This window comes from Pygocentrus nattereri, chromosome 13 (assembly GCF_015220715.1).
Source record: "Pygocentrus nattereri isolate fPygNat1 chromosome 13, fPygNat1.pri, whole genome shotgun sequence".
Classification (NCBI taxonomy): Eukaryota; Metazoa; Chordata; class Actinopteri; order Characiformes; family Serrasalmidae; genus Pygocentrus; species Pygocentrus nattereri.
Genome location: NC_051223.1, coordinates 37,855,116 through 37,867,615, shown reverse-complemented (window position 1 = coordinate 37,867,615; position 12,500 = coordinate 37,855,116). Strand labels below are relative to the sequence as shown.

The following is a 12,500-nucleotide window of genomic DNA, read 5'->3' as shown; positions in this document are numbered from 1 at the left end:
AATACCATTCCAGTGACCAATAAATGACCAATATATTTCACCATATTTCTCACCTCTCAATGAAACTGGGCAGCCCTAATCATGGGTAACGCTTACATAGGCAATCCCCTGACCAATCACAAGGCTACATCTCTTGCTCCGCCCACACATAACAGTTTCAGAGTCTGTATGTGTAATTTGATTTGATTCATACAGGATAAAAAAATCTGTGTGATCTCCCAAAATGAACCCAAATAACCCAGATCAAAACATCATCAAACAGACGTTTAGGTCAGCATTTTGTGACGGGCACAATAACAATAACAATAACAACACGCTGTGCAGCTAAATGGTAAATAAAGATGTATAAAACCCAAAAACGCCACACTGGAAGCTGAAGTCAGATATTTGACAGATTCTTGTTCAAATTTTCCCGTTCCACCTTAAATGGAGCAGCAGTTACATTCTGGCGCTTCAGGCATCCGGACTGCTGGACTGTTTAAGGTGGAACGGGAAAGTTAGCCAGCTAGCTACCGAGACATTAGACACAACCTCATTTTAGTTGTTAGTATTTTAAGTAGCTCTGATATCACATACAGGAAGGTTGATTATATAAAGACTTTACTGCAGTACATCTTATGGCCTCCAGATGGCACTGCAGCACTCCACAGGTTTCTCACCTTCACTAGAGACCGGTTCTTTCTTTAACTCTCTCGCTCTTCTTAAAGGGTTCTTTTGCAAAGAAAATGCTTCTATAAACGCTCAAAGAACCCTTTGCATGCTCATGTTCTTTGCATGGTGAAATGGTTCTTCGGATTGATGGAGAAAATGTTCCACAGTTGTCACAAGCTTGGCATTGGAACTATTTGTGGTGCTTAAGTGATTAAGTACACACTTAATATGGTTCTTTAAGGGTTCCTTAATAAAGAAAATGGTTCTATATATCCAAGAACGCCTTGCATGCCTAAAAGGTTCTTTGCATAGTGAAACGATTCTTCACATTGAAGGAGAATGTGCTCTATGTATATGGTTCCCAGCAGAACCTTTTTTGAAAAGGGTTCTATATCGCACCGAAAAAGGTTCTTCTGTTGTTCAGTCTTGAAATAATAGAAGAACCATTTTCAGTGGTATATGGAACCATATACGACACGTTTTCAGCCAACCTGAAGAACCATTTCACCATGCAGTATGCCCAGGGTTCTTTGAGTGGTCATGGTTCTATGTAGAAGAAGGCTTTGTATGATTAAAGGGTTCTTTGCATCAAAAATGTTGCATGGAGGTTGCACTGTACATGATTCTAGATGGAATCTTTTTGAATGGGGTTCTATATAGCACCAAAAAGGGTTCTTTTATTGTTACAAGCTTGACACCTTAGACCAATAGCAGAACCCTTTTTGGTGCTATATAGAACTCTTTTCAAAAAGATTGCATTTAGAAACATATACAACGTCAATCTGAGGAACCATTTCACGATCCAAGAACCATTCAGTTATGCAAATGGTTATTTGAGTGTTCATGGTTCTATATAGAACCGCTGTCTTTACCTGACGAGCCGTCTTTTTAAGAGAGTAGACTCGAGTCAGTAACTAATACAATAATATATCATAATCATCATGTTCTGTTTGCTTCTCTGTAGAGCTCCCCGGACCCCCGACTAATCTAGCGATCTCCAACATCGGCCCCCGCTCTGTCACGCTGCAGTTTAAACCCGGATACGACGGAAAAACCTCCATATCCCGCTGGCAGGTGGAGGCACAGGTCAGTCCCACTCAGATGACACTTATTTTAACTTTTACTACACTCTTAGAAATAAAGCTAAACTGTCTTTGACCCTCGAAGGTTCATCCCAGCACCTTTAGTCAGGGAACATAACTGAACCATCATCCACTGAAATGATGTTCTAAGCTGTACTGACTCCACACACCCCGCCTCGCCTCCAGGCTTTTACTCTACTGCTCTGTTTTAAAACATTCGGTTATGAAAAGGAACAAATACCAACTTTTAACCTGGAGAAACTGACTTAAACTTCACAATCCGACCTTAAAACCACTCCTGGACCTTTGAGGGAACATTTACGCTGTTTGTACCTTGATGAACGAAAAATGTAAACTGTCAAAATAATGTAATGTTCTCATAATGGGAAATATGGTTCTTTAGGAAAGAAAATGGTTCTGTATAGAACCATGAGCACTCAAAGATCTTCCGATTGGCTGAAAATGTGTCGTATATGGTTCCATGTACCACTGAAAATTCTTCTATTGTTACAAGACTGACATGGTCACAATCAAAGAAGCCTTTTTGGTGCAATATAGAACCCTTTTGGAAAAGGTTCTGTCTGAAACCATATACATAGAGCACATTCTCCTTCAATGTCAAGAATCATTTCACCATGCAGAGAACCTTTTAGGCATGCAGAGTATTCTTTGAGTGTTCAAGGTTCTGTATAGAACCATTTTCTTTACCAAGGATCTTTTTTAAGAGTGTTGGCTACAATGCATTTTATAGCTTACCCTAAACACGAGATACATTCTGAAGTTGTATTAACTGTCACTTCCATTATTTAGCTGAATCTGCTCAGTGGAGGAAAAATAAAAATGAGCAAACAAAAATTAGATGTGATGGTGGAAGAAACAGCCGACAGGAAAAATGTCCATATTGGAAAGGCTGTCGGAAGGTTAAGAACACATCTAAGAACATAGTACCACTTTTTTAGGGGGATTTTTAACCAATTTTCCCCCCAATTTAATCGTCTACAATTCCACCCGCTAGTTAGGACTTCCCCAATCACACAATACTGTCAACACTAGGGGGACGAAGGAAAACACAGGCTTCCTCCGAGACCTGTGAAGCACCACCACTTCTTTTCGAACTGCCGCTCACGCAACATCATTGGACAGCCAAACGCGCTCAGAGGAATGCGCCAACCACCAGATGTTACATCAGCTAACAGACGTCCACGCTGAGGATGGGGGGAGAAGGGGGGCCATCCTACCCACCCAGTTAACGAGGCCAGTTGTGCTGTCTGGGACTCCCGGACACAGATGGCTGTAGCATCACCAGGGATCGAACTTGTGATCTGATCACAGCGCCAACGCTTAGACCGTTGCATCACTCAGGAGGCCTTAAAATTATACTTACAAAAGCTTCTATGTAGAGTTTAGAAAAGAATAAGGGAATCCTTAAAATTTGATCTAAAGAAGAACATTTTTTCATGCCTTTTTTCTTAAGGATGAAGTTAAGAAAAAACACACATTTAAGAAGATTTTCTTTCTTAAGACATTTTCGTGAATCCGGCCCCAGATTTCTACCCTGTCAGATCAGAGTCATGTCCCTGGATGATGTTACTGCAGTGATCTATTGAGCCTGGACCTGTTAGCATTAGTGGTGACATTGTGTGCGAAGGAAATTCCACAGACGTTGTCCCGGCAGTTTAGTCAGTGATGCTCTGAGAGATAAAAATTTTGAGAATCTTCCTGCTTTGCAAGAAATGTTACAGTTCCTGGTGTTGACTCGCTGAACTGGTGCTGAAGCTCAGTCTGATAACAGGTCCTGCTGGAGCTTTCATTTCTCTGTCTCTGACTCCGGCTGTTCCTCTTCACCAAGTACCTTCACTCCTCTTCCCTCTGCTAATGGACCGCTGTCCTTCTCTCACTAGATTGTGATTGTGTTCTTGATATTGTTCCTTGGTTTCCTGGCAGGGGCACCTGTAGTCTGCTGGTTCTGGAGCTCATGCTAAATCAACATGGTGAATAAAGCTAAAAAGTGAACTGGCCGAGGGTCCCTGAGCGCTGAATAAGGATCCGCTTTATGAGGATATGAGACATAATGCTGATCCCAGATCAGCCCTGTTACTGTAGTAAGACCACTGATCCTGTATTCTGTTCTCAGATCAGTGTAGTGGGAGACAATGAAGACTGGGTGATGGTACACCAGCTGGCTAATGAACCTGATGCCCGCTCTCTGGAAGTGCCCGCTCTAAACCCGTACACCTTCTACAGGTACCACACCTTTACTACAGCCCCTACAACATGTACAGGTACCACACCTTTACCACAACCCCTACACCTTCTACAGGTACCACACCTTTACTACAGCCCCTACAACATCTACAGGTACCACACCTTTACCACAACCCCTACACCGTCTATAGGTACCACACCTTTACTACAGCCCCTACACCATGTACAGGTACCACACCTTTACTTCAGCCCCTTCACCATCTACAGGTACCACACCTTTACTACAACCCCTACACCGTCTATAGGTACCACACCTTTACTACAGCCCCTACACCATCTACAGGTACCACACCTTTACTTCAGCCCCTTCACCATCTACATGTACCAAACCTTTACTACAACCCCTACATCGTCTACAGGTACCACAACTTTACTACAGCCCCTACACCATCTACAGGTACCACACCTTTACTTCAGCCCCTTCACCATCTACAGGTACCACACCTTTACTACAACCCCTACACCGTCTATAGGTACCACAACTTTACTACAGCCCCTACACCATCTACAGGTACCACACCTTTACTTCGGCCCCTTCACCATCTACAGGTACCACACCTTTACTACAACCCCTACACCGTCTACAGGTACCACAACTTTACTACAGCCCCTACACCATCTACAGGTACCACACCTTTACTTCGGCCCCTTCACCATCTACTGGTACCACACCTTTACTACAGTCTCTAGTGTATATACATCTACAATGTACAGTACATATCTTTATAGATATACATTTTGTATGTAGCAAGTAAAAAGATTCTGATACTTCTAGAAATACCAAACCAATAATTTCACAAGCACTTTTGCAGTGAAAAGCAATGCTACTTTTGTACACCTGCTCATTAGTGGGCTGCCTATTATAAACAGATGCACAAAAATAGGGTTTAATTAGGGAGTCTTCTCCTGCTGCTTAATGACTGCAATGCCACTTCTAGGTTCCGTATGCGTCAGGTGAACATTGTGGGCACCAGCCCTCCCAGCCAACCATCTAGAAAGATCCAAACCCTGCAGGCCCCACCTGACATGGCACCAGTCAATGTGACCCTGCGGACAGCCAGTGAGACCAGCCTGTGGCTCCGATGGGTGGTATGGCTTACCATCTTGTTATTTAATTTATGTGCCTGTGTGTTCTCAATTTAAGTCTTTATAAAATAGAAAATGAAAGAGCTAATTTTGGCTCACTCCAAACACACCCCTCTTACTGTGTATCTCTTGGTGTGTGTCCAGCCCCTGCCGGAGTGGGAATATAATGGCAATCCAGAGTCAGTTGGCTACAGGGTTCAGTACAGCAGGACCAGCCCCCAAGCCAAAGCTCTAATCCACCTGATCCCTGACCGGTTGGAGCGGGAGTTCACAATAGAGGACTTGGAGGAATGGACTGAATATGAGGTCAAAGTTCAGGCTGTAAATGGCATCGGAGCCGGACCATGGAGCCAGCCTGTACGAGGGCGTACCAGAGAGTCGGGTAAGAGGTTAAAATTGTTGGTTACAACCACCTTTTAAAAAATTATTTATTTCCTTTTTAACTTTTCATTCAGTCTCTGTGTCAAGCCCTTATGTTTGGTTAGTATCAGTGTAACAAAGAGTGTGTGTTATCACATGCGGTAACAGAGGTAGGAGTTGGATAACAGGAAGTATCTATTGGTAAGAGGTGGGTAACAGGAGAACCTATGGGAAGGAGTTGTTAACAGGGCTTCTTAAGGGTTGGATTGGGCTAAGAGTTGGATAACATGCAGGAGATGGGTAACTGAAATACCTATGGTCAGGGGTCGGTTAGGTGGGTACCTGGAGTACCTATGGGTAGTAGATGGGAAACTGGCGTACCTTTGGTTAAGAGATTGATAACTGGAGTACCTATGTGTAACTGACGTACCCTAACTCTATGGATAGCAGATAAGTAAAGGGAGTACCTATGGTTAGTAGATGGGTAATTGGAGTTCCTATGGTTAACTGGAGAATCCAAACCCTATGGGTAGGACATGGAGTACCCTAACCCTAACCCTATGGTCAGGAGTTGGGTAACTGAAGTATCTATGGTTAGAAGTTGGGTAACTGGAGTATCTTTGGGTCGTAGATGGGTACCTGGAGTACCTATGGATACTAGATGGGTACCTGGAGTACCTATGGGTAGGAGATGTTGAACTGGAGTAACTATGGGTAGGAGACGGGGAAATGGAGTACCTATGGGTAGGAGATGGGGAACTGGAGTACCTATGGGTAGGAGATGGGGAACTGGAGTACCTATGGGTAGGAGATGGAAAACTGGCGTACCTGTGGTTAAGTGACTGGTAACTGGAGTACCTACGTTTAACTTAAGTACCCTAACTCTATGGGTAGCAGATGAGTAAAGGGAGTACCTATGGGTAGTAGATGGGTAATTGGAGTACCTATGGCTAACTGGAGAATCCAAACCCTATGGGTAGGAGATGGAGTACCCTAACCCTAATCCTATGGTCAGGAGTTGGGTAACTGGAGTACCTTTGGGTAGTAGATGGGTACCTGGAGTACCTATGGGTATTAGATGGGTACCTGGAGTACCTATGGGTAGGAGATGGGGAACTGGAGTACCTATGGGTAGGAGATGGGGAACTGGAGTACCTATGGGTAGGAGATGGGGAATTGGAGTACCTATGGGTAAGAGATGGGCAACTGGAGTACCTATGGGTAAGAGATGGGGAACTGGGCTACCTATGGGTGGTAGATGGAGAAGTGGGATAATGGGGTAGAAACAAGGTAAGAGTTAGGTAACATGCATAGTAGTGGGGTAACACGAGCTATGGGTAGAAGTGGGGAAACAGGTGTTGGACTGAGGTAACGGTACAAGTGAGGTAACATGGGAAGGAGAGCGATAGAGGTGGTGTAACAGGGTAATAGTGGTGTAAGAGGCATTGATGTGAGCTCACAAAGTAGAACAGCAGTGGAGTAACAGGGGTGGGATAACGGGGGGTAACGTGGGTCGGTGGGGCGTAACAAGGGTAGATATGCTGTAACATGGGAAAGAGTAGGGTAGAGTGGGTAAGGGCAGAAGTGGGGTAATAGGCATTGGAGTAAGATAACATGTAGGAATAAGGTAAGAGTAGAATTACAGGTGGGAGTCAGGTAGTGGGTTAGTAGTCAATTAACAGGGTTAGGAATGGGGTGACCTAGGTTGGAGCTGAATAACAGTGGTAGAAGAGAAGTAAGAATGAGTAACATGGGGAGGACTGGGATGACAGGTAGGAGTGGGATGACTTGGATAGGACAGTGGTAACACAGTAGGAAGGAAGCAAGAGTGGGTTAAAGGGGAGTGGGAGTGGAGTAACCGTCAGATAATGGGGGAGGTGTGCGGTAATGAGTAGGACTGCAGTAACAGTGGGGTGATGGGTAAAAGCAGGGTAGGACAGGGCAGGGTAACAGGCAGAGAAAGGAGTAACAGGAGTGGAGTGCGAGTCTGTAACAGGGTCAGGAGTTGTGTATTTAATAAAAAGGTATTGTAATGTTTACAGGCTTGTTTTGCAAAAAGAAACACATTTTACAGTTTTGTAATTTAAAATTGTTAATATAAAGAAGTCCGGACTCAATCCTGTCAGAAGGTTTCAATATTCATTTAATTATGATTGAAGAATGATTTAAATGAAATATATAGAAAAATAACAGTTAAAACTGTTTTAAATAATGTGTGTATCCTTAGCTCAGATCCTGTCTGTGTGTCTGTGGTATGTCCTGTGTTTAGTGAGTTTGGAGAATTTCAGTGGAGGTTAGTGGGGAGTAAAATCTTCTCTCTCATCACTCTCTCCATACGGATTCTGTCAGACATTCCAAATTTCTGGAGAGATGTCATTAGGAACGGACCTGTGTGTGTGTGTGTGTGTGTGTGTGTGTGTGTGTGAGTGAGAAAATTAAGAACACATGGAGTGTGTGTACAGAACTCCAGCATTTTTCATTTAGCAGAGCAAATCCCACACACACATTAAAGCTTCTCTCTTTCTCTCTCTCTCTCTTTCTCTTTCTCTCTCTCTCTCTCTCTCTCTCTCTCTTCTCTCTCTCTCTCCTTCAGTTCCCTCTTGTGGACCCACAAATGTCTCAGCCTTTGCTACGACCTCCAGCAGTATCCTGGTGCGCTGGTTTGAGGTTCCGGAGCCAGACAGAAATGGCCTCATCCTCGGCTATAAGGTCAGCCATGCTGGAAAAAGTGTGCTATGATATCACAAAAATGGAAAATAAAAGCTTATGAGAAACACAATAAAGATATTCATAATTCTTTTATTAATAACATTGATAGAGTGTTAAGAGAGTTAGTAAACAAAGAAGCAAATAAGCGCAAAATTGTTACATGTACAGCGCAGTGTTTCATCTATGTAGATTTTTTTATAAAGCTGATTTGATCCTGATCAGATGGAATATATTGTCTTTGGATTTAGACACATATCAGATAAGCTAAATCATTTCTCTTTCTGTTTATCTCTGTTTCTCTCTCTCTCTCTCTCTCTCTCTCTCTCTCTCTCTCTCCCTCTCCCTCCCTCTTTTAGGTGGTATATAAGGAGAAGGATTCAGACTCTTCTCTGCAGTTTTGGACGGTGGAGGGAAACTCCACCCACAGCGTTCAACTGACCGGTTTAGGGAAGTATGTTCTGTATGAGATCCAGGTTCTGGCCTTCACGCGCATCGGAGACGGGCGGCCCAGCTCCCCTCCCATCCTCGAGCGCACCCTCGATGATGGTAGGCACGGCAGCCATGGCAGCATCATCAATGTCATGTCTGTACCGCAAACCACTGATATATTATACTGCAGTATTTTACAATATTTTAAAATACTTTGATACATTTCACTGCAATGCTTTACAATATTGTACTTCCCAATACTTTATTGTGATATTTTGAAATGCTGTGCTACAGTATTTTTCTGCAATACTGTCTCCCTGTTCCACCAGCAGTACTTTATAACACTGCAGTGCAAACCTTACAGTATTGACTGCAGTATTTTACATTATCACACTGCAGTATTTTACAGTAATGTATTTCAGTACTTCACAATACCTTACTGTAGTACTTCACAGTTTATTACTGCAATACTGCAATATTTTACAACACTTAGCTGTAATCCTCCTCAATACTTTGCTTCAGTACTTAACAATATTGTACTGAAATATGTCACTGTTCTGTACTTTATTAAAGGGCTGTGCCGCAGTACTTCACAATATTGTGATACATACCTTATAGCACTTTACCGCAGGGCTGTATTGCAATTTTAAGAACACAAACATACTGACCTGTCTGTATGTCAGTGTTCCATTATACGGGATTGTGGGAAAATATTCCGATGGAATTTTGTAAACATTAAATACACGCAAGATCAACCTGAAAGCCTGTGTTTTTCTCACTGTCTCTCTCAGTGCCTGGACCTCCTGTTGGCATTCTGTTCCCGGAGGTCCGAACCACTTCTGTTAGACTCATCTGGCAATCTCCAGCTCAGCCCAACGGCATCATTCTCGGTGAGTGTGTGTGCATGGGAGAGTGAGAGAGCGAGAGAGGTTACATGTCTGTGCAACGTTTTACATTAATAAAGAAGTAATTAGTTCGGAAAATTCAAATTCTAAGTGATGCCACCTCAGTTACTCACGTAAACGTGCGGAGAAGAGATGATTTTGTGGTGTATACATTTTTACAACATCGGCCACATTTACATGCAGCCTCATAATCCGTTAATAAGCCGAGTAATCCTAATAGCTCATTTGGAATCCATGTAGATCAGTCGCGCCAGCAAAACGGGAGACATCATGAGCGGGTTTTCTGTTTACTGCGCTGGATCCGCCGGTCTCGCACTTTAATTTGCCACTTTAGAGTCTTGAGTTCTTTTCTCCGCAGCTGGAGCTCCCGTCCTCCTCAGCCACAATTCACAGTTTTTTGTAAAAAAAAAAAAACTGAAAACAGTAAAATAAGTGAATAAACTAAGAGTGCCTAAAATAAAGTATAATTAAACAGGACCAAATAAAAATAATGAATTCATTTGGGCTGCGAACCGACCGCATTCCTCATCAGCATGGTGGCACGAGGTGATGTTCAGTATTTGAGGATTTGAGGTTCATTATTGTGGCATATCATGGATGATTTTGATTATTTTGTTTCTTTCTCTTCTAGTTAGTGCTGGGTGGTTTCTTTTCTTTTATTATTAGCAGGGTCATTCTGGAGAAACGTCCACTTTCCTGCCTCTCCATAGGAGTTACTGGTGTTACTGACTGTCATTGGTGTTCCTCATAATAAAGGAAACACCAGAGACGTTTTTAATGAACAATGCATTTTACAGAACATCAAACCACAGACTGTCCATCAGGGAACGTCCACTAAAATATGGAATTTAATCCATTTGTGTTCAATTTTTTTCACAATGACCTCAGAATAAAGTCGGTCACACCGGTGACGTCAGCTAAAAGCTTCATATGAGATCATGAGCTGAATGAGAAGATCTCTGAGAACTGAGAGACACAGTGGACTCACCACGAGCTTCTCTTCATAGATCCTCAGAAAACAGGTGAAAGGGAGTCGAGTGACGTCATCGGTGTGACTTTTATTTCAAAATAAGAGATTTTATTATGCAGTAATACCAGTGACACGACTCCTGGGGGCCACAACTTTCATTATATATTTTATAATATTTATTTGGCTTTTGTTTTCTTTGTCATTTCATTTATATATTTCATAGCCATGTATAGATTATTGTAGTTAAAGTAGCAGAAAACATGCTTTTTACCTCAAAATATGACCTTAGCCTTCACACATGACTGTGAGGATGAGCTCTTGTGTGGTGCTTGGAGTTCTAGATAATTGATTTAATAACCAATATTGCTAAATTGAGGATCAAGAAGGTGTAACTTATTGCTTTATTTGAAAATGTAAATAAATTATAACCTTAACAGGTTTTTAAGTGTAGTATATCTTTAAACACTAAGGACACAAAAATAGATGTTTCTGTAGAATGACCCAGGTTTTGGGAAACTGGGATAAAGTGCAGATGTTACACGCACATATACTTGCCGAAGCATGCCAGTTTAATGACTCTAGTCACATTCACATGCAACCCAATAACCCGTTAATAATCAGACTAATGGCTCAACTGGAATAGGCTGGTCTAATTGCCATTCCAAATGCAATTTCCATCCGATTGAGTGAGGTGGGTAATCCTGTAAATATTCCACTAAATAGAAGTATAATATCCGTGTAAATCCCTGTATCTGATTACATTTCCAATCAGAAAGTTTAATTACGTTTGGACATGTAAGATGTTTATGCTTTGAGCTTTGAAAGACTTAAAAATAGTCAACAGATGGTCCCAGAATGTTGCAGGACATGACGTCTTCCTCTCACCTCTTCTTTGTTAAGTACATGTTGAGCAAATTCTTTTCTGAATCTGCTGTAATTTTAAAGTCATTAAAAACACAAGCACTGCTCACTGCTGCTCATCTGACTCTGACTCATGTGATGCTGGTTGTCATGGTAACGTCAACACTAAGCGGTTCTCTACGCGTTTGTGTAATTTTGGATCTGATTACCTGTAGTGAGCCTGTAAATGGAGATGTTCATCATTTACATTTATGGTATTTGGCTGACGCTCTTATCCAGAGCGACTTTACAATTTGATCATTTTTACACAGGTAGGCCAAGGTGGTGTTAGGAGTCTTGCCCAAGGACTCTTATTGGTATACTGTAGGGTGCTTGAACCCCAGTCTACAGTGTGAAAGGCAAAGGTGTTAAGCACTACACTAACCAACCACCACGCACCATCAGAGCGTTGAGTGGAGTGAGAATAAACACCTCAGTCTTAATCTGTAAACAGAATGTATTCAGTCACACACACACACACACACACACACACATTTTCTAAGCCGCTTCTCCCTCAGGGTTACGGGGGGTGCTGGAGCCTATCCCAGCAGTCATCGGGCAGAAGGCATGTATTCAATCAGATTGGCAAAAATCTTTTCATGTAAAGACAGCTGGGTTGTCCTGGTCATACAAATTGATTGGTTGGAAGTTCTTGTGTTTTTATAATTAATAACAGTGCATTCATGTTTTTTTCATTTCACTGACCACTGTTTACTAAGTAATAAGAATGTTCTCTTTGCTCTAAGCTGCTGGAACTACTTTTTTAGTGAAGGAAACTGCAAATACTAAACACATAGGATTGAAACGATGTTTTACGGCTTCAGTGCTTTACTTTTTTCTTTACATTCTACTTTGCAATCTACTGTGAACGACAACGCTGATAAAATATGATATTAACCATAACACAGTGCAGTTACTCAGTGAATTGCCATTGTATGAGCACAACGACTCCCTAAATTAGATGTTCTGTGTCAGGCAGCAGCCAAAGAGCATCTAAATATGATGAGAACTTCATAACTTCTTCAATGTTTTAAATACTCCATGTTATTGATAATATGTCTGTAATGAAAACTGTGTTTCTGATCTGTTTCCTCTCCAGCCTATCAGATCACGTATCGGCTGAATTCCACCAACAGCAACACG

General features: G+C 42.1%; 1 protein-coding gene across 4 annotated transcripts in view; it reads left to right on the top strand.

Moving 5' to 3' along the window:
* The window catches only part of LOC108442036 (protein sidekick-2-like), a 511,936-nt gene that overhangs the window by 452,535 nt on the left and 46,901 nt on the right, over positions 1–12,500 (top strand). For all 4 annotated transcript variants that reach the window (XM_037544393.1, XM_037544391.1, XM_037544392.1 and 1 more), the window contains exons 22-29: positions 1,616–1,737; positions 3,868–3,977; positions 4,937–5,087; positions 5,229–5,466; positions 8,038–8,153; positions 8,510–8,699; positions 9,374–9,472; positions 12,457–12,500. The exon at positions 12,457–12,500 is cut by the window's right edge and continues 151 nt beyond it. In XM_037544393.1, coding sequence (XP_037400290.1) covers positions 1,616–1,737; positions 3,868–3,977; positions 4,937–5,087; positions 5,229–5,466; positions 8,038–8,153; positions 8,510–8,699; positions 9,374–9,472; positions 12,457–12,500 — 1,070 coding nt within the window. The remainder of the gene's footprint in view (positions 1–1,615; positions 1,738–3,867; positions 3,978–4,936; positions 5,088–5,228; positions 5,467–8,037; positions 8,154–8,509; positions 8,700–9,373; positions 9,473–12,456) is intronic.